At 49.7% G+C, this 22,606-nt stretch overlaps 9 protein-coding genes across 9 annotated transcripts; 5 read left to right on the top strand and 4 right to left on the bottom strand.

The window, feature by feature from the left end:
- Positions 1-86: 86 nt before the first annotated feature.
- On the top strand, positions 87-1,991 carry FMAN_01678 (uncharacterized protein; the record flags this gene model as incomplete). The annotated part of the gene is made up of 2 exons (XM_041821667.1): positions 87-560; positions 615-1,991. The coding sequence occupies 2 exons, from the start codon at positions 87-89 to the stop codon at positions 1,989-1,991; spliced, it is 1,851 nt and encodes a 616-aa protein (XP_041677021.1).
- Positions 1,992-2,588: 597 nt separating this feature from the next.
- FMAN_01677 (uncharacterized protein) lies at positions 2,589-3,071 on the top strand (the record flags this gene model as incomplete). Its single annotated transcript, XM_041821656.1, has 1 exon — positions 2,589-3,071. One exon carries the CDS (start codon positions 2,589-2,591, stop codon positions 3,069-3,071), a length of 483 nt encoding a protein of 160 aa, XP_041677020.1.
- A 639-nt stretch (positions 3,072-3,710) lies between these two features.
- Positions 3,711-5,517, top strand: FMAN_01676 (putative ILV1-anabolic serine and threonine dehydratase precursor; the record flags this gene model as incomplete). Its single annotated transcript, XM_041821645.1, has 2 exons — positions 3,711-3,935; positions 3,988-5,517. 2 exons carry the CDS (start codon positions 3,711-3,713, stop codon positions 5,515-5,517), a joined length of 1,755 nt encoding a protein of 584 aa, XP_041677019.1.
- Positions 5,518-5,765: 248 nt separating this feature from the next.
- FMAN_01675 (uncharacterized protein) lies at positions 5,766-7,912 on the bottom strand (the record flags this gene model as incomplete). Its single annotated transcript, XM_041821634.1, has 4 exons — positions 5,766-6,512; positions 6,562-6,933; positions 6,988-7,667; positions 7,729-7,912. The coding sequence occupies 4 exons, from the start codon at positions 7,910-7,912 to the stop codon at positions 5,766-5,768; spliced, it is 1,983 nt and encodes a 660-aa protein (XP_041677018.1).
- An 822-nt stretch (positions 7,913-8,734) lies between these two features.
- FMAN_01674 (uncharacterized protein) lies at positions 8,735-10,764 on the bottom strand (the record flags this gene model as incomplete). The annotated part of the gene is made up of 5 exons (XM_041821623.1): positions 8,735-9,364; positions 9,414-9,794; positions 9,855-10,405; positions 10,466-10,576; positions 10,641-10,764. 5 exons carry the CDS (start codon positions 10,762-10,764, stop codon positions 8,735-8,737), a joined length of 1,797 nt encoding a protein of 598 aa, XP_041677017.1.
- Positions 10,765-11,244: 480 nt separating this feature from the next.
- Positions 11,245-13,259, bottom strand: FMAN_01673 (uncharacterized protein; the record flags this gene model as incomplete). The annotated part of the gene is made up of 4 exons (XM_041821612.1): positions 11,245-11,846; positions 11,912-12,266; positions 12,315-13,039; positions 13,100-13,259. 4 exons carry the CDS (start codon positions 13,257-13,259, stop codon positions 11,245-11,247), a joined length of 1,842 nt encoding a protein of 613 aa, XP_041677016.1.
- Positions 13,260-16,462: 3,203 nt separating this feature from the next.
- On the top strand, positions 16,463-19,441 carry FMAN_01672 (uncharacterized protein; the record flags this gene model as incomplete). The annotated part of the gene is made up of 1 exon (XM_041821601.1): positions 16,463-19,441. The coding sequence occupies one exon, from the start codon at positions 16,463-16,465 to the stop codon at positions 19,439-19,441; it is 2,979 nt and encodes a 992-aa protein (XP_041677015.1).
- A 656-nt stretch (positions 19,442-20,097) lies between these two features.
- On the top strand, positions 20,098-21,180 carry FMAN_01671 (uncharacterized protein; the record flags this gene model as incomplete). Its single annotated transcript, XM_041821589.1, has 2 exons — positions 20,098-20,636; positions 20,694-21,180. The coding sequence occupies 2 exons, from the start codon at positions 20,098-20,100 to the stop codon at positions 21,178-21,180; spliced, it is 1,026 nt and encodes a 341-aa protein (XP_041677014.1).
- Positions 21,181-21,533: 353 nt separating this feature from the next.
- Positions 21,534-22,197, bottom strand: FMAN_01670 (putative MXR1-responsible for the reduction of methionine sulfoxide; the record flags this gene model as incomplete). Its single annotated transcript, XM_041821578.1, has 2 exons — positions 21,534-21,883; positions 21,930-22,197. The coding sequence occupies 2 exons, from the start codon at positions 22,195-22,197 to the stop codon at positions 21,534-21,536; spliced, it is 618 nt and encodes a 205-aa protein (XP_041677013.1).
- Positions 22,198-22,606: the final 409 nt, after the last annotated feature.

The raw sequence follows: 22,606 nt of genomic DNA, 5'->3' as shown, positions 1-22,606 counted from the left end.
ATCAGAGGATTATTTTTTCACATCTACCGCCGAAAACAAACTCAAAATCTTGCTTCTAGGTGCTTGCAACACCTATTGTAGCTGCCATGGCCTGGCTCAAAATCATCGCTGGTATCGCCAGCTTGCTCACCATCATCCAGCCCATATCAGCTGCACCCAGCCGTGAGAGCGCTCACAAAGACTACTGCCCCGTTCTCTATAGCGAGCCGCCAACAAACTGCCGTCCTCTTCCTGAAACATTTTTGACTTTCTCTTCGAAGCCCTCTGATACCAAACCAGCAGACACTCAGATTCTCGAGGACGCCCTCAGTGCTCTTTCGTCTCTTCAAGACCACTTCTTTGAACCGGATTACGCAACATGGCCATCTGCTATAGACTGGACTGCTGCTGTTGCAGGAACAGTCGTGGCTGGAATGCTCACCACTTTGTCCAAGGCTATCGATTCGGTCGATCTTGCTGGTATTGACGATTGGAGGGTGAAAGAGAACATCATCGCAACTTTCTATGCACAGCTTGTGGGTTCGTACTTTGGACAAGATGTGCTGTCAATCAGAGGCCAGGTAAGTCGACTCCTATGAGGAACGGAGCTTCTGTCTTATTGACATTTGACGCAGGCTTACGACGACATATTATGGGTCGCTCTTGGCTGGATCGAGGCCATCAAATTCGTGAGAACTCACGCTGATCTTCACTACCCCAAGATAAAATCCGAGGGGGTTTCTGAGAGAAGTAATCTGAGGGAAGTCATCGAATCTATGCCATGGCAGGGCTACAACTGGTTCTCATCCTTTGCGCACCGCTCTCGCATCTTCTGGAACCTGGCAACTCACGGATGGGAGACCAAGTTCTGTAATGGAGGCATGGTCTGGAACCCTCGCTTGAATCCGTACAAAAACGCCATTACGAATGAACTCTGGGTGGCTGCCTCGATTTCCATGTACGAGCACTTTCCTGGCGACAACTTCACTGCACCATGGCTGAACAGTGCTGCATTCCCGGGTAACGACCCTGCACACCTGGAGGCCGCTATGCGAGGGTACAAGTGGCTCATCGATGTCAACATGACCAACTCCCTGGGTCTATTTGTGGATGGATATCACATCGATAGCACCAAGCCCGGTAACACGAAGTGCGATCTTCGAGACGAGATGGTGTACACGTACAACCAAGGTGTCTTGCTCACAGGCCAACGAGGTCTCTGGTCTGTCAGTGGAAGCGCTTCGTATCTGGAAGACGGGCATCGTCTGATCCAGTCCGTCATCAGAGCTACAGGATGGAATCTGAAAGAGAATAAGCCCGTCGATGTCCTGAAACACTTGGGCCCTGGTCAGTTACCTCCGTGGTATGGGCTTGGCCGAGGAGGCATCCTGGAAGAGCAGTGCGATGCTAGTAGCACCTGCTCCCAGGACGGCCAGACTTTCAAGGGCATATTCTTCCATCACTTCACAGCATTCTGCAGCCCTCTTGAACCTCTAGTCGCCAAGCAGGACAGAACAATCGATCCCCGTGGATACCGACGTGTGAAAGGCATTCACGCAGATGCATGCCAGTCATACTTGGGCTGGGTCAAGCACAACGCCCATGCAGCTCTGAAGACTCGCAACGACGATGGCCTCTTTGGCATGTGGTGGGGAGCTAGCATCTACGGTGCTCTCCCAACACTGGATACCGACGGTATCGACCACGCCGCAGAGAACGCAACTGACTACCGCAACCAAGGAACGCCTGATGACGAGACCTGGGGTGGACTTCACCGATGGACTCCAGGTACAGGACACTGGTCACCATCAGGGCCCAAGTCTGATCAACATGTTATGGACAGTGTTGGGGGAGACCTTGTACCTCGGGGCAGAGGACATTCACCTCGAGAGGTGAAGATGAAGGGACAGGACCCGAATGAACGGGGCCGTGGCCGGACTGTCGAGACACAAGTTGGAGGAATTGCGCTGCTTAGAGCATATTGGGAGCTTTCCCGATCATTTGAACGATGACGATTTCATGTTTATGACTGATAAAATGCGTTTATAGAGTAGACTGCATAGACTGCGATAGAATGATGACGATCTGAACGTATTTGCGTTCGTAACCTTCGAAGGACGTCTCGATGAGTGATTAGTGCCCTTCGCCGATCCAAGATGTCGTCCATCAAGATCATCCTATGTTACGATACATGAACAAATGATAAAAACATGAAGCTAACATGGTCGCATTCCGATTGAGGAAAACGGCAAATCGGCTTCCCAAAAGCGAGTGCGAATATCACATAGGAGATAGGCGACGCTAGGTTGGTTGTGACAACCATCACCAAAGTGACGCTAAGCCCTGTTTGGAGATTCATTCGATATGTTAGTACGTCAGCGTGGCTGCGCATTCGCATTAGAAGCTGCGCCGTGGAATTGTCGAATGAAACCTACAATTAGGGAATGGCTTCGATTGAGAGGGAGCAATATCTTGAAAGCTATAAGAAGCCATGGTTCGTCGTAGGAGAAAGAATATTCTCATCATCAAACAGACATCTAATACATTCAAAACAACTACCCTACATCACATCCTCTACAAACAAACGAAACAACCCAATTACACTCATCATGGGTCTCATCGGTCTTACAATCAGCGCTATTATGAGCGCTACAGACACCTCAAAACAGCCTCGCTCAAATGGCTGCTACGGAGGTCAACAGCAACAAGCCTATCTCGTCCAACAACCTCAACTCATGGGTCCCAACCCTGATTACATGGCCATGAACACTGGTCGATCGTCATGCTACCAACGCAAGGCGGAGCGTCGATATCAGAAAAAGATGCAGCGTGCTGAGCGTATGCAACTCCGAGCCGAACAACGAGCAGAGAGGGATTACCGACGACAAGAGAGACGACAAGCGGGTGTTGCCATGGTCCAGTCAGGAGCACAAAGGGTTGGCATGATTGGCAGCAGCTCAAGTCAGAATGTTTACGAAACAAGGGACTTTCACGAGGAGCCTAATAATGGTGGCTACGAGTTGGGTCCCATGAACCAACAACATGCTGAAAAGGATGCGCCGCCTGCATACGACGATGCAGTGAGGAAGTAAAAATTATGGGAGGGAATAATGCTTTTAGGAGTTGGGCTTGGAACATGAATATTTGATTAGAGCGATATCCGAATTTGAGAATACGATAACCAAATAAATGAGTTTCACAGTACAAGACCACCGCATTGTCCAAACGCCTTTCACTAATACAAGAGCTGTGGTTGGTGGTGGAACAGGTACAACCTCCGATGTCGAACCCCACGGGCTGTATTCTAGCCCCTCCATTGGGGATAAACATTCACTAAATTGTACGCAGTATTTCAGGGTCTTGAAAGGTGACTCTTCTATCTGATGTCTCTAATCTCAACAAGTCAGGCCATTATTCTTTTTACCTGCTCAACTCTGAGCAATTTCACTGTACAACATGGCACGACAATCGGCGTTAGATCGGCCTTCAACGGACTCGGTGAGTCCGCCCAAGCAACATCCGCACCCGCTGTATACTTCTTATCTCGCTGTGGTCACCCCACAATTCTACGTCACCCCGGTGCCAATTGACTCACAGCTGGTGTCCAACAAAAATTCAGGTCCGGTCGTTCGGCGGTGACTAGAGAAAGAAGGACTAAATAGTATTTACCTTTTCCTCACTCCAACCTTTGTTTCCCTTTTTCACATAATCTCTTCACACATGCCCTCACGATGCCTTCAGCTCACGATCCCATTGTTGCGGTGCCCGTGAACGGCGCCGTGAATGGCACTACCAATGGCACAAATGGCGACTCTCACTCTCGGCCGCATACGCCGATGACCGGAATGGCGTTGACAGAGTACAGCGCCAACCCGTCTACACCGTCGGAGGAGAAGCGGGCGCGCATTAAGGAGATTGTGCCTGACGAGTATCTTCTTCCTACAGGATACCCAGATGTGAGTATAATACTCCCTCAACTAATACCAATTGCGAAGCTGACAGTCTCAGTACCTTCGTCTTATCGCCAGCGCCACATCGCGAGTCTACGAGGCCTGCAAGGTCACTCCCCTCACACACGCTATCAACCTCAGCAACCGACTCGAATGCAATGTCCTCCTCAAGCGTGAAGACGAGCAACCCGTCTTCAGCTTCAAGCTGCGCGGCGCCTACAACAAAATGGCCCATCTCGACCCAAAGAAGAGCTGGAAGGGTGTTGTGTGCTGTTCTGCCGGTAACCACGCACAGGGTGTCGCCTTTTCGGCACGCAAGCTCAAGATCCCTGCGACTATTGTCATGCCCGAAGCGACCCCTAGTATCAAGCACTTGAACGTTGCTCGTTTGGGCGGCCACGTTGTGTTGCATGGCGCTGATTTCGACGCGGCCAAGGAGGAGTGCGCGAGAAGAGAGGTGCAAGATGGTCTTATCAACATCCCACCCTTTGACGATCCGTATGTTATCGCTGGTCAAGGAACCATCGGAAACGAATTGTTTGGCCAGGTCAACATGGCCAAGGTGGAGGCTATCTTTTGCGGTGTCGGCGGTGGTGGTCTCATTGCCGGAATTGGTCTGTATGTCAAGCGCATGGCTCCTCACGTCAAGATCATTGGTGTTGAGGCCCATGACGCCAACGCCATGGCGCAGTCGTTGAAGGCAGGAGAGCGGGTATTGCTCGAGGAGGTCGGTCTGTTCGCCGATGGTGCTGCCGTCAAGATCCCTGGAGAAGAGACATTCCGCATCTGCAAGGAGGTTATCGACGACGTTGTTGAAGTGACGACCGACGAGATCTGCGCCGCCATCAAGGACATGTATGACGACACTCGATCCGGTCTCGAGCCCGCTGGAGCACTCTCCATCGCCGGTCTCAAGAAATACGTCTCCCAGAACCCCTCAAACGACTCGAAGCGCAACCTCATTGCTGTGACATCAGGCGCCAACATGAACTTTGACCGTCTGAGATTCGTCGCTGAGCGTGCTACCATGGGTGAGGGTAAGGAGGCTTTGCTTGCCGTGCAGATTCCCGAACAGCCTGGAGCATTCTCCGAGCTCATCAACAATATCATGCCCCATGCCGTTACCGAGTTCACCTACCGATACTCGACAGACGAAGTCGCCAACATCCTCATCGGTGTATCTCTGACCGCTCCCGCCCACCAGCGATCGGAGGAACTCCGCTCTCTTATGGACCGTATCCAATCCAACAACATGAACGTGACCGATCTATCACAAGACGAACTCGCAAAGAGTCACATTCGATACCTCGTCGGCGGTCGATCCGGTGTTCCCAACGAGCGACTATACATGTTCACATTCCCCGAGAGACCTGGAGCTCTCGAGAAGTTCCTCGTGACACTTCGACCCAAGTTCAACATCAGCCTGTTCCAGTACCGTAATTACGGCGGTGATGTGGGCAAGATTGTTACTGGCATCTTGTGTCCTGACGACGAGGTCCCTGAGCTGGAGTCATTTTTGCGCAAGATCGGATACCCCTATGAAGACTGCACCAACTCGCAAGTGTTCAAGACATTCCTGCGAACTTAGAGCGAGTTGGCGAGAAGGCATGCATATCTGGGTCGTGTAACATTCGGCGTTGGGTTCATAAAATGTGATGTTTAGTTCTGTAAAAGACGGATGTTGTTGTTTGGGTCACAGATTTAGCGAATTTGAACGAAACGATGTAGACTGGAATTATGTGCATGGGACATGCAATATAGAAATGGGCTGAAGAGTGCAACTGAGCTGATATGCTTGAAGCTGTATTGCCGAGGTTGTGAATGTGCTGTAATGCATTATACCGTGAATACGCGGGGATTTCTGCCGTTCATATCCACTTGCATTATTGCCGCAACGGCTTCAGGGGCATGTTCTTGTATGTCCAGTCGAGTCCATCGGTCATCCCAGTGGCAATCGAGGTACCCTTCAATGGGTACGCAGACCACATGCTCATCACAGTCGTTGTGATGATGGCCATCTGTGCCGCTGTAGCATTCAACCCTGGAACCTTGATGCGCTGTGCATCCCATCTCCTCCCCCGAGTCATGTTCTTCGTTGGAACAATCATCATCACCGTCACAGCAATGGGCCCGCATCGTATCGCTGTAACAAATCCTCGTGGGATTGATGTAGGTGGTTACATTGTCAATTCCGATGCGGCATTGACCAACAGCCCTCTGAGCCCCGTCGTCGTACCCAAATATCATCCCTCTGCAATAACCCGTGGCTTTGCAAGTGAATACATCAATTCGGGTGGTCCCCTGGAGAGGTACCCGGGTTTGGAGGAGAGTACAACTGCAGCTGTGGGTTATCGTTGATAATGTTTTGGGAGGGAATCGACGTGTGGACTCTGCGTTAGGTTCAGATGACCCTCCTGCCACCGCGAGAAGCATATATTCACCGTCAATATCAGGTAAACCATATGTGAAAAACTCCGGTATAATATCGCAGCTGTAATCCTTAATGAGGACGAGAGGCAAGTCGTGGTGAACAGGCTTGGGCTGAGGGCCGATGACAATATCACCAGCAAGCTCAGTACGAATCTTGTTTGATCAGCTATTATGATCTACACCTCGCGAAGATGAGACTTACTAGAACAGAGGGTGAGGCGAATCCACCTTTCGTGCCACTTGTTCGTATGCCTAATCCGATAACTCGATCGCTAGGTGAGATAGGGACATGAGCCCAAACCACATGCTGTCGATCGTGTTCGGGCAAACGCGCATATGTCGTCAACGCAGTTGGGAAGCGAGACGTATGAGAATGAATAGCCCGTAGAGAAGACCCAACGTAGAGGTAGGTGAGACCCCTGGTGCTGCGCAAGTCCAGTGTGCGCAGACGCACATTGCTTAATTGCGATGGACCAGACGCGGTGAACCATGACACTTTACCCCCTGAAGGAGGACTCGGTGTATCCCACAGGACTGACCTGCCACCCCACAGATCAAGACGAGCTGCTCCAAGCTAAATAAACGGTTAGCATTTTGAATAACCATGACAAGAGGTTGTGCCACAAACCCTGAAATCAACACAACTTCTCATTGCTTGATCTGGGGGTATCAGAGCGAAGGCAAGGCTTTCACTCCGCCAACCTGCGTAGGAAGAGATACCATCGATTCTTTCAATGTTGCGTATACCGCGGCGATCTATCGTGACCCGAAAACTCCAATCCCCAGCAAAGCTGTCGCTCATCACAGGTGCACCCCCGCCCCTAGTCCAAGACTCGACTTTGTCAAGCATACAAGACAGGTCATCTCGTCCAGCTGCAGATGAAATCCCCTCTGCACGATCCTTGATAGCCAAGTAAGCCCAAACTTGACTATCAGGAGACATGGACCTGATATCTTGGACAAGGCTTGGGGGCAGTTGAGCCAGCTGCGGTATTCCCAACGACTCGGCAATCGAGGGGCTCACTGATACGAGGCTGTTGTCTTGCAACTTGAAGCCAAGTCGTGGATTGAAGTAATGTCTCCATGCGGTGGCAACCCATACACCGTTGAGGGGGTTATCATGGGTGTAATGCTGAAAGAAGAGTTGGTAACAGGAAGCATGCATCGTCACAGCTTCAGTTGACTGATTGCATTTAGCGTCCCGGCATAGAATCCACGCCTCTCCATCAGGTTGAAACTCCTCCTTGGCGGCGGGAAATCTGAATAACTTGGTGCAGTATGAAGGGCGAAGATGTGTTTCGCATGTTACTATAAGGTGGTTGATTGTATCAGCATAGCAATAGCAGCCCATATCTCTCACGACACATACCGGCAATGGCCAAATCATCTGGTGCTATATCGACAAGACAAAGGTCGCATTGGTCCTGTAGGCAGATGTGCCTGTCTGGGTCATTCCGACCGTTTTCGATTATCTCCTCCCACCCATATCTATCAGGGTCATAGCTCAAATCACGCGGTGACTGAGGTGCATCTGGTAAGCCGTGATCAGACATGTCGCGACTGTTATGAGATTCAAGAATCTATCACAAAGAAAGGTAGGGACAAGAAGAGGGATTGTTATATTTCGTAGCAAATATGAAATTTGTATGCTTAGAAAGGGGCTGAAGATGAAGAAAAAGGTTAGACAGTAAACAATAACAATAGAACGTGGCGTGTAATTAATGTCAATAAATTACAGGGGTTCTGTCAACCTCCTGAGGTGTGGCCGTACTATATCCATGGATGTCACATCTCACAATTTAATTGAATAGAGAATTGCTTTTTGGATATTTAGTTCAAAGACGAGAAGCGCCTTAATCTTGTGGTAGTAATATGGACTTTCGGCTGCTGTGTTCTGTGTTCAATCCTTACCCTGTCTTATTGAACCGGCTATACCACCAGACTATAACCGTTCCTATACTCCGTACGGAGTATGTAAACTCGTATAAGTTCGTGACCGTGGCCCTACTATTCAGACTATAGAATGGATATACACAGTTCGGTCATTACATAGTACGCCAAAACCTCAGCACACGCTCTGAAATGTCCCATCTCCTCTAGTCTCAGACTCGACTTTGTCAAGCGTGGAACTGCGAGTCATCTTGGCCAGCTGCGGATTAAATACTTCCAGCAATGAGGCTAGATAGTTGACAGCTCCTACGCCTGGTAGGCCGAATTATTCCTGAGCTACATGATATTTGGCTGGTGTACCATGTGACGATTTTTCACATTTCTATTCAAGAGCAGTATTGCCTCTGAGATACTATGGTCAAAGATAAGAATTAAAAGATAAAGAGTTCATTGATCCTGGTAATAGCTAAAGGAATCCACCGGTCTTAGGTTGAATCATCTATCGTTATAAACTCCTGAGAGTTTGGAGTGTATGTATACAGTTCGGTTGATGCATCGTTGCACCAAACCTTAGCGTACACTCCGAAATCTGAACAAGTCCAAGGCCCGTGAGGAGATCTATGACCAGAATGTTGGTCACCTGTCTCCGAACAACATACAAGCTCATAGTTTTGGTGCTCATCAAGCTCTCCCCAAGGGATTTTGCGGTAGCAGAATGACACAGGTTTGTGACAAACCGTGACCGGGTCAACCCCTACTCGGCATTGCCCTGCAGTCCTCTGTGAGCCGTTCTCATACTCAAGAAGAAAGCCTCTCAGGTGTCCAGTGTAACTATGTCTGAAAATGTCAATTCGCACAGCGCCTTTCAGTGAAATGTCCACCGTAATAGCATTACCTCCATAAGCCAACTGATCAGACGAGATGGAAATGATAGGAAATCTAGCGGCGGGCAAGCTCTCCTGAGGTTCATCACCTGCTAAGCCCAGCAGTGTAATCCCACCTTTTATTGGCGTATTGTGAACAAGAACAGTGGGCGTTCCCTGAAACAAGAAATTCTGATCTTCCATATCGAAACTTGGGCCGAGAGAGAAGTCACCACCAAGCTTCGTGGTCATCTAGGCACCCGGTTAGTAACAAGAAGCCACGCCATAAACCGGAACTAACCAATAAAGATGTGTGATGCGTTGCCGGTTCCTCGTGCTCGTTTCTCCAGGTCCGCAGGCCGAACCTCATAATACGGTCGCCGTGTGGTACAGGAATGTATATCCAGACTAAATAGGGCTCATACTTTGAAAGAGTGTCCTTAACAGTAGGAAACGCTGTCACGGCTCCGAGGGCGTGAGAATGGAGTCCCATCAAAGCGCCCCGGTAGTAAAAGAACGTAATGCCCGTAATGTTGCGTAGATCGAGAGTGCGATTGCAAGTAGCATCTGTACGACGCGGCCTGAGGAGAAACTCAAGCCCTTTCGTGGGCGGACTTGGTATGTCCCAAAACTGAAGAGGTCTTGGCCATGAGGGACTTGGTATGATCCGCGCATGTCCAAACTGTGTCCCCGTTGTTAGTGGCGCTACAAGACAGGAAGTGATGCAAGATTTAGGACTTACTTTGAAATATACCCAAGTACGCTGCGCTTCAGCGAAACCAAGAAGGAAATATTTGTGAGTTCGGTATCGACAACTTTCGTACTCGGGCCAGTTAGGTAGTCTCTCTATGTCGAGTAGCCCATGGGAATCGAGGGTGAACCGGAACACAACAGACTGGGGTGGCTTCTCATCGAGTTCTGCATCTTGCCCTCGATGCCATTTTTTCACAATACTGAGTTCGTATTGCATATCGTCACTTTCAGACATTCTCTCATCAAACATTGCCATTTCCTCTGCTCTGGCTTTGATAGCCGGGTAGGACCAGATAACACTGCCACGTGAATAAGCTTTAATGAGCTGGAGTACCTCGGATGGTAAAGCGGTGAGCTGCGGTAAGCCCAAGATTTCTGCGGTGGGAAGACTGATTGATACCAGTTCGTTGTCGACAACATCAAGTTGTATCTTTGGTTTTAAAGAAGACATAATCCACGGAGTCCTCCAGACTGCTGCAACCCAGAGTCGTTCCAATACTGGCTTCTTGGGGTATGTCTGCAAGAACAAACAGTGACAATCTGCATGCAATGTCACAGACTCAGGAGACCACATGCAGTCTCGACATCCCACGCTGTTACATAAGGGGTACCAGTCAGTATGCGTGATGGCTCCTGGTGTCCGAGGGAACCGGAATCTCTTTGTGCAGTACTCAGGCCGAACTCCATACATCTTACGGTGGCTATTTAGCACTGCAGAGATAGAACAGATATGTCAATAAAACTGAAATCGTCCAGGAGGTTTGATCAAACTCACGTGCTATAGCCCATTCATTTGGGTGAATGGTCTGACAACAGAGGCCGCATTGTGATCGGATATGTAAATGCGCTTCATCAAAATGTGGAGGGTCTTCATCCCAGACGAATCTATATGCATCCATTTCAGATCACAAATGAGCCGCTTTATCGGTGATGGAGAGATGCCCCTTGTATTCAATAATAGAATGAAAGGCGGTGATGAGTCCCCCAAGAGAAGAACAGACCTATGCTGGTCAAGTCCTTGGATCGAAGTCCAAGCGCCGTCGAAAGAGAAATAGTTATTGATAGTGCAGCCGCCGGGAACAGATGTTTTCAATGCTTTGGTTGTGTTTTACGAAAGGAAAACGATAATTGAGAAGCTGAGTTTTGGTCGATCTTACATAGTAGGTAGGCTGTTTGTTGGCAACCCCACTTTTGGGGTGCCATTACATGAAAAGGATGCCATCCAATGCAATTGCACCAGGAGAGACATTGTTAAGCAAGGCATATGGAGTGAGGCTGTGACGTGGCTGGCCATGCTACATGTACACAGCATGATTAAGGACAGCAGGTTAGGAATCACAAATGCTTCTTATCGTGAGCGAGAAGGAAATGGATATCTTTTAGTCGTCGTCCTCTTCCTCACCATGTCGAATGTACATGCCAAAAGTGTCTGTCTTATGGTTGCACAGGAACTCAAGATACAGTCCTGCTCGTGCGCGCATACACACCCACTCGCCAATGTCGCATGGTTCATGCTCGTGGTTATTCGTGCCAGTCGTACACTCAACTACACAACCTCCGGTTTCGTCGAATGCTTCTGAATCATAGCTATCGTGGTAACAGAACCAAGACGGCTCCTCGTAAGCTTTGAAGGGGTCAATACCAATCCGGCATTGCCCTACTGCCCGCTGCGCACCGTTTGCATACTTCAGGAGCAATCCCTTACAATATCCATTCCTGCGATCGTAATAGACATCAGCACGAGTGATATTTTTCGCTGGAGCTAGAGTGTTGATACCGCCCAGACCGAGGGGATCCTTGTCATCGTTATGGTAGCGAAGAAACGACAACAGTGGCTCACTCTCAAAGTTATGCTCGGTAACTATGCCGAGTGAACCGCCTCCTCGCTTAGTTGGTACGTTATGAACAAGCACAGATGGCTCATTGCCCGATACATCGGCGGTGTCAGTATAACATTGGTAAGGACCGAAGAGGTAGGTCCCTGTGAGTTTGGTGCATATCTACTGATGTGAGAAATATTGTAAAGAGATTAGATGATACGCGAACTTGCCTCTATCTGTCTTTGCCAGGCATCCCCAACGCCGATCCGGAGGAGGATATCAGTACTGGATACAGGGATGTACGTCCATATCATATGGCCTTGCTCATATCGAGAGAAATGTTGTACAGTTGGTGCTGCAACAGGTGCGTCCGCTGTGTGGGAGTGAACTGCCATTATGAAACCTCTCAGAAAGAAGAAGGTGAGTCCTGTGGCATTGAGGACATCGACAGTGCGGTATCTGATGGAGCCTGGACGATCTGGCCTTGGAAACATTTTCAAACATTTCAAGGGAGGGCTAGGCGTGTCCCAGAAGTGGAAGTCTCGAGAGTCATGAGGATTCTCGATAAATGCCCGGCCAAACTTGTTTCGTATTAATAGAATTTCCCATGAAGTCAAGAGAGAACCAACTTTTGAAGAAATAAAAGAGCTATCAGCTTGCTTTTGTGTAAAGAAAACGTAGGCGCAAGTATTGGACCGAATGTGGTTATACTCTGGCCAATCTTGCAATCTTTGGATCTCCTTCAAGCCAAGACAGTCAACAGTAAGTCTGGTGATGAACGACTCTGATTCATTCTCATCGAAAACAGTATCCACCCCTTTCAATTCACGTTTCCAAGCTTTCACTGCTGCCAGAGCGAAGCGAGGAGCATCACGTTGAGGCTCGAAGGGATTTTGGAAGGGCCATGACATTTCCTGAGCCATGTTTTGGATGAGAGAATATCGCCAGAGGAGATTATCGGGGATATAAGACCTGACCATTTGCAGAACCTCTAGCGGCAAAGTTGCGAGTTCTGGTATCCCAAAGGCTCTTGCGATAGAAGTCCTCACTGACGCCTTGGTAGTGTCAACGAGACTGAGCCGAGGCGTAAGTTGAACAGGAGTATGTAGCCATGGGAACTTCCAAGATGATGCAACCCATATGCGCTCCATTGCACTCTCCTGTCGATATTCCTTCATAAATAAGCGATAACAAATGACGTGTATTGTTACAGAAGGAGGGGACCTTGACCACCTACACTCGTAGCGTTGGCATAATGCGGGTTCTCCTTCAAGGTGAACAGTTTGACGAGTTCTGGGGAATTGGAACTTTCGAGTGCACCTCACTGCCTTGGCCCCTGTAGAATCGCCAATTACTCCAGGCCATTGTCAGTTCTGTTCGCACGATATATGAGAGACAACCTGCTCCTTCTTACATGCTAAAGCCCATTCGTCTCCGCTCATTGGTTGATTGCAAAGACCGCACTCTGATCTAAGATAGATGTGCCTTGAAGCTCTGTCCGAATCTTCCGTCTCATCTTCATCCTCTGAGACCTCGTCTATGTCACTTGTACTAAACTCGTCGTCTCCGTGCATGATGGCAGAAGGTGCTAGTGTTGCAACTGTCGGGATCGTCTCTGGAGTAAATCTGACCGATTGGGAGCAGCTGGGTGCATCTGAGACAGCCGGACCTCCAGGAGCAAGAAAATATCGAACCTTGATACACGGTGTCAAAATAAACTTAGCAAAGTTATCATAAATTTAGGCTAAATTTATACTAAGCTTATGCTAACTTCCCTCAGCCTTTTTGTCACTTGGGATCAAGGTCCTGAGTTTTCTTTCCTCCCCATAGCCGGACTGGATATCTTCGGTGTTCCGGTTACCTAAAACTGTGGCTCTTCCATATCACGTTCCCAAGACATCTGCTAAACAGTTAGGACAGGTGTTGTTAATCGAAATTGAAGAAGAAGTGCCATGGAATCAACTTACTTAGGTAGGTTAGGGTCTGCCATAAACGATCTCAAGAGGCTGCTTTTTTCCAGCGCAAATTTAAGGTAGGACCTGCATTTGGTTTAATGACCTGAAAATACGACCTGGCCTACAACAATTCATTCCTTCTTCTCCTTCTTCTAGCGAGTTTCCATGACCAGGGCAAGGTGGTCATTGCGTTGCTTGACCGCTGTCCCTGGGTCAGTGCTACCTTCTAGAAAGATCACGGCTAAGAACCCTGCGGGTGGCCTCAAAACCTTTAGGGACCCTGTCTCAGACGAACAACGCTGAAAAGAATTACATACATTATTTGCTTGTGATTCAGCAATCCTCAGACGACAGAAGAAGCAATTGATGCAGGTCGCCTTACAAGGCTGCAGTTTTCCCACGACAATCGCTGCATGCTTTCTGCAGACTGATCTGATGGGGATACCGACGCCCACAGCCCGCAGACATGAAACACCATGACGAAACGTTTCACGAAATGATTCCGCAGAACTCTCTATCTATTACAGATTGCAAGGATCTCCCTCCGACAAGCTGCCGCATCTGGCATTGATATTGGCATGGCGATGCGAACGTGCCCGAATGAAGCTGTAAATTACCAAGCCATGTATCTATTTTCAGCCACAGCCAACGCTAACTGTCGCAGCATCTGCATGGCAAGAGGTCAATGCAAAGAGGGAAGCTCTTGACAAACCACTCATCAGATTGATAGTACTCTACAGGAAAGATGGTATCACGACATATATCAAACTTCTCAAAAAGTACTCCCACGGCTATCTTTCCTCGCAGCTTGCCGAGGCAAAAGACAACCATATCGGATATATCACTAGAATGATGGTCTTCTGACCGATGGCATAACATGGCTGACCCCTTTCCCGGTAGGCTGGAGGCTGGCTGCACGGATCCGACGATCAGGATCGACATATACGTAGCAGAGGGGGGGAAATGATGACGGCAGAAGACGACCGCTGCTAACCCTAAAAGACCATGGCTCACCGTCAACCACGGCTTCGTCAAACTGATGGGACATTTTTAATTAGGCATGTACTGGCCATGCATGGATTACTGTATGGAATCAGGAGAAGCAAGCTATCGGAGTCGCTTCCGCAGCATCAGCTCTCATACAGGTTGTTTTTGGTCAGATTATTCTACCCCCTGCCAAACATCAAAAGAAAGGTACCAGTGAACCGTTAAGCGCCCTGTGCGCGCTCGGTCATCTGCGCTTGGTGCCGCTCGCTAGTGAGGATGAGAAGTCCATTACCGGGGTCCTTGAAAGGGTTTGGTCAAGGTCCATGACGAGCAGCAAACAGCACATCGCATCCCACTGAAGCTTTATCGAAGCATCCACCGAAGCGCCTCAACGCACTGACCCTCAGGTTTCTTCCCAACAGCAGCTCCGGGGCTGGCTCCGTTTCACTTTGTGATGGGATGTCCACTGCCCCAAGACGCCACTAACTTTAGGTACAGGGCAATAGGTTGCTAATGTAGCTGGTACTGCGACTATCTTAGCTACATGCGCTTGTGCCAAGGTACCGGCACCACCACGCGAGCAGCCTAGGGCATCTCAGTTTATCAACAGTCGCATCATTGCGAGAGTCAATTTCTGTGCCGTTCGGTGATTAACCAAAGTTTGACTCTCGAAACCGTTCTTTTCCCGTCGAATTGCTTGCATTACCGATGCTTGCTTGCTTGCTTTTGGCTTGCTCATACTTCTCCACTCAAAGCTTCACTTGCACAGGGGCCCTTGTTCTTTTGCTCGCTTCTTACACGCTCCTTCACCGTGTGTGACGGCACTGCCCGCCCGCCCAGCTAAGTCAGGATAGTACCTACAGTGCTGTACTGTAGGTACTTTGCCTAACTACCCCACACCAAGCTTTCCTTGTGCGTGTGAGTGGGCGTGTCGAATGCAAGAGGGGCCTTCTGTGTCGTGGTCGTGGTCTTGAGTGGGCGTCGTTCATGTGGCGGCCAGAACTGGCACTGGAATCCATCTTTTCCCATGCGGATCTATCTATCTCCTACCTACATACTGTGCATGCTCCTTTGGCTTGACCTCAACCGATTTCCACTTCGAGCTTCGCCAATTGCCACTCTTACAATAGCTTCCTTGTTGCTTCTTGACAGCTCCCCACCAGCTTTCTTCTTCTTTAACCTCTATCCGTGAGAATCAGATAACCTTCGTTTCTTGGCTTCCGCTTAAGCTTTGGTAAGTCCCAACACAAGTCTCTATTCTTTGTCTGCCATCCGTCATCGCTCACACTCCTTGAAAGCCACCTTCGATCTATCCACGCGATCATTCTTGACGTTCAACATCTACGCCATCACCTGCACAACAGCTCGCTCCTTGTTCTCGTGTTACGAAAAAAAGATATTCAAACCGCCGCCTTGGAGCCCTGTACGACTTCTACCTTGATATTCAGTCTGTGACTGCAGCTTTTACGCCCCTCTACCTATCACGGGGCCTACGGATCGAGCCTGGGCTTCAACACAAGCCTTTTGTGCGTCCATATCTCAAGCCACAGTCGGCAAAACGATTGCACGAAAGCGATCATCCTATTCTCCTCAAGGATTGCTTCTCAACGTCACACCGGAGCATGACTGTACCTTGATCCACTCTCCAAGTTATACTTGACATTTCCGCGTCATAACCTTGGAGACACAAAGCCAGGAACAAAGATCAAAGGTCACGAAACTGTTACTCTCAGCTGCGGCGGCGGCTCGAGAGCTTGCTGGAGGGGAGGCAATTGTCCTCGTCGTTGCGATTTCGCTGACTTCTAGCAACACCGCTATTTGCCATACCTGGAACCATGAGGCGAGGTCGTTCCCCAAGCTCGCCATCGCCTTATAGGGCTTTGGCTCATCATCAGCAGGCCTCGGCTGCTGCGACATCCTCAGACTCTATTTCATTGATTCGGTCTTTCAATGTCGAAACGAATCCAACGCGGCCAGTGCGGCCTTCGCCGCTCACAGCATCGCTTATCCGAGACATGCCGCTAGATCTGGTTGACCGTATCAGATCCTTCCCCCTCTTTATGTCAGCTCCGGAAGAGTTTCTTGTTGCTATAGGAAATCACCTGAAGCCTCAAATCCAAAGCCCCAATGACCATATCGTGACGGAAGGAGACGAAGCCAAGGCAATGTATTGGCTGGTTCGAGGAGTTGTTGCTGTCACTTCGCGTGATGGTGAGGCGGTCTATGCTGAGCTCAATCCCGGGTCGTTCTTTGGAGAAATTGGCGTTTTGATGCAGATGCCTCGAACAGCTACCATTGTAGCGCGCACGAAGTGTCTGTTGCTAGTGCTGAAGAAGGAAGATTTACATGCCGTGATACCCAAATTCCCAGAAATGGAGAAGGCGATTCGAGAAGAGGCACAAGAACGCTTGAACCTTCTGAAAAAGAAGCGGCAAGAAAGTGGCAGATTGATCAAATCTCCCCAGGGAGACTTCAGCGCTCGAGAAGCTGCTCCTGGAGAGGTCTCTACTGGAGAAAGGGGTGTTATCAAGGACGGTGCGGTCGTCAACAACAAGAAAAGAAAGTCCCCAAGCCCTGGAATCATGGAGGACCCAGCTGCTGGTAGTGCGATTGGAAGCGGTCAGATCAATATTCGAACAACACTTAAGGAGTTACCGCTCTTCTCTACACTTCCCGCAGATATTCTGCATTTCCTGGGATTGAGTGTCCAACCAAAATCTTATACCCCGTTTACAGATATCGTTCGCCAAGGCTTACCAGGAAACGAAATTTTCTTCATTGTTCGTGGCGAGGCGGAGGTCATTCATGATGAGCCAGTTTACGACGATAACATTCAGAATAAGGCCAAGGCCATCCCAAAACGACCTCGATTGAAGGCAGGCCAATATTTTGGCGAAGTTGCAAGTCTTGGACTGTCGCGAGGTCGAACAGCCACTGTTAGATCTATCACTTCTGTGGAGTGTATCATGATTACAGGCGATGTCCTCGACGAGTTCTGGAGACGCTGCCCTTCGGATATTCTGACACAGGTCAAAGAAACTGCGCGATTGCGATATCAGAAGCAAAGCGACGACGTTGTTATGGTTGATGTTGATGTCAAGGAAAAGGCCAACAAATCTGACCCGCCCACACCTACAACACCAACAAGAGCATCCCTCCCTGACCTCACCTTTACTACCCCGTCCAAACCTGGGTCTCCAGCGAAAGATGATACAAGCAACATAGCACCCAAGGACCCCGATCCGTTCTTGAGCGTGAATATGGAGAATATTCGAAATCGAAGACGACATTCGTTGGCACCGCCAGTGCCTCCAACAGACAGCTCTACTCCAACGACCAATGGTACCAGGTCTCGCCTCTCAGAAGTAACGCCTATCAAATTTGCGTTTTCTGATGCTTCAGCTGACGACGACGACGTCCCGGCAAAGCGAGTACGGACGACTCTGCCCACCCGACCAATCACTATGAGCAAACCAGTGCTCTCAGATGAGATCCTAATTTACATCTTCAAGCACGTGGATATAGGAGAGCTGTTTCGACTACGTCTTGTTAGCACACACTGGCGTAAGCTCTTGACTACATCCCCTAAAGTTTGCCAAGATGTCGACCTCTCGATTTACAACCGCAAGGTTACTGACGAAGTCCTGATCAAGGTGCTCGCCCCCTTCATTGGCACTCGCGCTCTGTCCATTGACCTGAATAATTGCTTTCATATAACGGATGAAGGATTCGGAGCTCTATGGCGCAGCTGTGGCAAAAATGTCAAGAAGTGGAAGATGAAATCAGTTTGGGATGTCTCTGCGAACCAGATTTTGGAGATGAGCGAGAACGCAAAGGGATTAGAAGAAGTTGACTGGAGCAACTGCCGCAAGGTCGGTGATAATCTTCTAGGCCGCGTTGTTGGCTGGGTTGTACCCGATCCTCCACCTTCGAAATCAGTCGTTATCTCAAGTTCTGCAGCTCGATCGCGAAACAAGCAGCAGCAACAGAAGCAGGCCGCACAGCATGTTCTGCCCCCAGGTACAGTAGTTGGGTGCCCGAAACTCAAACGCCTCAACCTCTCCTATTGCAAGCACATCACAGATCGTTCTATGGCACATTTGGCAGCCCATGCTTCGAACCGTATCGAGTCGTTGTCCCTCACACGTTGCACGTCGATTACAGATGCAGGGTTTCAATCCTGGGCGCCATTCCGGTTTGAAAAGCTGTCTAGGCTGTGCCTAGCTGATTGCACATATCTCTCGGACAACGCGGTGGTTGCCCTGGTCAACTCAGCCAAGAACCTGACACATCTGGACCTATCGTTCTGCTGTGCACTCTCTGACACGGCAACAGAGGTTGTCGCTCTCCGTCTGCCAAAGTTGCGGGAGCTGCGATTGGCATTCTGCGGAAGTGCGGTTAGCGATGGAAGCTTGGAAAGCGTGGCGCTCCACTTGAACGATTTGGAGGCCCTCAGTGTCCGTGGCTGCGTGCGTGTCACTGGCCGAGGCGTCGAAAATGTCCTCAACGGGTGCGGGCGACTAAACTGGATGGATGTCAGTCAATGCCGTAACTTGGAGTCCTGGATCCGAGCCGGTGGTGTTTCGAATTGGGGTTTTGATGACCGCGTTGGTCAACGTTCTACAGAACCCACGCCAAGCGAAACCTCTGGACAGGGACAATCCGAAGATGATAGTCCTGCACCCAAGGCCATGAGCGTTGCTATGCTCACATCGCAGAACTTTATGCCACGATCTGCGTTTGGGTACAGAGCCAAGAGAGCACGACGACTCGTGCGATTTGTCATTGAGAAAGGATTTGGAAGTTTACGATAGAGAAAGGACGGCGTCTTGGGGGACATTTTGAGGAAATGATTGGGAATTGAGTTGGGATGGAAAGCATTGGATCTACGTTGCGCAGCATTGGCGTCAAAGTCGCGGAGCATTTGCCATTACTACATATCAAGTCTCGTGCGATGTAACGCACATTGGGGTAGAGAGAAAGCATGATGTAACGGGGTGAATGCTGGGAGAAAGGATGCTTAGTAGATACCCTTGATGGAGGTGTTGATTGATATCCTTCATAATAATATTGGAATTGAAAAGAAGCAGCCGAAAATAGAAGAGGCTAGAAAGAAACTAACGCCAAGGCACAGTATCTGTGATGTAACTATTCCCATAGCCTAACACCAGTAAATCCGACGGCGCCTGGAGTTTAGAGCCCGTAGCCGCCGAGAGTGATGACCAACTGAGTCACTGAGAGGCGCCGGTTCTTTCCACAATATTCCACCAGCACCGCCACGTGATGTCGGATTTTAGGTAGGTAGGCTCCACAGCCGGAACCAACGTCATGCTTTCCATTCTTTTACCGGGGACTTATAACACTCTCGATCCCCCGTCCCCGCTTCAACCTTTTCCTTTGTAAAGGACTGCATATCGCATTCTCCTCTCCTCCCAACACCTGCATCGCCAGAACGACGATGTCCTTCACAATGACTGTCCGCCAGGGCCCTGCGCGACTTGCGCAGAGGCTTCCTGAGCTCTCAAAGACTGCTTTCCGCAACACCGCATCCGTCCGAAGCTTCCACGTCCAATCCAAGCCCACGGCCAACTTCTTCACATCGCGCGTCACGTCCGCAGCCACCCGCAATGCTTTCCAGCGAACGAGCCGCGCTGGCGGTCGATCTTACAATCAGCAAGCTGCGGGAGCTGCCACAGCGCCTCAGTCGACGAGCCGACGACTCTTGGTTGGAGGTGCCATCTTTGGTGGTACGCTTGTTGCCATCAATGCTGTCTTCAACCGGGAGACCCGTGAGGATGGCGGCATGCCCGTTTATGAGCGCGAATACTTGAACAACACTTTCTTGCACACTGGTCTCGGAATTGGTATCATTGGATTGACGGCTCGACAAATGGTTCAGACCGGCTTCGTTTACCGAATCATGGTCACTAACCCTTGGGTTGTTGGAATTGGTGGTCTCGCTCTCAGCTTCGCCACCATGATTGGAACTCGATCTATCAGCCCTGACAAGTAAGTTGTTGAATCCAATCAATGCGAAGGTTGAAGCATTTTGCTGACAATTTCCAGCTACATCCCCAAGTACGCCCTCTGGACCGCTTTCAACGCCACCCAGGCTGCTTTTGTCGCTCCTCTCCTCGCCTTCGTTCCTCCCGCTCTTCTTGGACGTGCTGGTCTCTACACCATCGCCATGATGGGTGGTCTTGCCGTTGTCGGTGCCACTGCTAAGCAGGAGAAGTACCTCTACATCGGTGGTCCTCTGCTGGCTGGTGCCGCCATCGTCGCTGCTTCTGGCCTCGCCCCTCTCGTTATCCCCGCTACCGCTATCCGAACCCTTGCCTTCACTGAGAGCATCTGGCTGTATGGTGGTCTTGCCGTCTTTGGTGGATTCACTCTGTACGATGTCCAGAAGGTCCTCCACCACGCTCGTCTCGCCCAGGCTGGTGTCATCCGCCGTGACCCCGTCAACGAGAGTATCTCTCTTGAGCTTGACTTCCTCAACATCTTCATCCGCATGGTTCAGATCCTGATGATGCAGCAAAACCGACGCAAGTAAGCGATTGGTGATGACATTGCATAGAACTAGCGCTATAGGCGTTTTGTATTATTTTAGCAAAAGGATTATTACTCGGATGGAGGATTAGTGAACTCCTCTCCTGTTTTTTGTTGAAACCGGTCTAGAAGTGGAAGGATTTTCCAATTTCTTAATTTTAGGATGAGAAAATAAGAAATAAAAAAAACTTCAAATGATCATGGTGGAGTGGATTTCAAATGTTTAAATATTGTGACTAGGTATATGTTGAATTTCTGTCCTCTCATTGCCTCATTCCAAGTTAAGTTTCCTGATATCATTGGTGCCATTTCCATCCGTCTGCTAAGCCAAAATGCAATTATCCTCGAATATTTATTTTACTCCAGAGGTGGGAATGGCCTCATAAAGTGGCTCGGGCACTCATAGCCAGAGGGGTTGTTGTGGAGGTAGAGCTGGTGATACTCCTCAGCAGTCCACCACTTTCCAGCGGGCGCAATCTCGGTAACGATGCCGCCCTTCCACCATTGCTTGTTGGCCTTCTCTGTGACCTCGCGCGCGATCTTCTCCTGCTCCTCGTTGTGGAAGTAAATGGCAGAGCGGTACTGAGGGCCGGTATCGGGACCCTGGCGGTTCAGCGTCGTAGGGTCGTGCGTCTTGTAGAAGAATTCTAGGAGTTGTGCGTATGAGATCTTTGTAGGGTCAAAGATGATTTGCGCAGCCTCGGCGTCTATGTATGTTAGTTATAGTCAAAAATCATGTGGGCTGCGACGTACGGCCTGTCTTTCCACCACAGACGGCGCGGTAGCTGGGGTTTTCAAGATCACCACCAATGTATCCGACCTTGGCATCAATGAGACCCTTGTCGGCAAAGTGTCTGCGATACAGATGCTCTGTTCCCCAGAAACATCCCGCAGCGACGGTGCAGCGCTGGGCGCCCTCTGGGATGACAGATGCAGCGGATTGATCGGGAGCGATTGAGAGACGTGTAGATTGTGTGAAGGGGCGGGCGAGACGCGCCAAGAAGGGAGGAAGGTAGGACATTTTTGCAGCTAATAGAGATGAATGCGATTGTGTTGGTCTGTTCTGTGGAGGTAGAGTGAAGTGAAGCTATCGAGGGAATCGCATTGATATTTGAATGTTTTTTCGGGCTGTCGGTCAATGTGAATGACAAATCTTTACAAGGGGGGAGCCCAAGCCCAAAATGTGGCGGGGGTTAGAGAATAGAAGCTGCGTCACCGAAGACGCAGATGACGATTGGATTTCGCAGAGCTCTGCTTCCTCTTTTGGGAAGGTGGCGTGCCGTTTAGTTCAAGGGTCTTTTCTTCTGCCCCGCGATTCCATTTTCATTAGCGAGTTATGGACCGTGGAATCAGCGCTTGAGGCTGTGTTTTAGTGCTTGATTACCTGAACAGATTTACTGCAACGGGAGTGAGCTGCAGGGCTGTGAACT

This window comes from Fusarium mangiferae (genome assembly GCF_900044065.1).
Source record: "Fusarium mangiferae strain MRC7560 genome assembly, contig: FMAN_scaffold001, whole genome shotgun sequence".
Lineage (NCBI taxonomy): Eukaryota > Fungi > Ascomycota > Sordariomycetes > Hypocreales > Nectriaceae > Fusarium > Fusarium mangiferae.
This window is presented reverse-complemented; position numbering and strand designations above follow the sequence as displayed.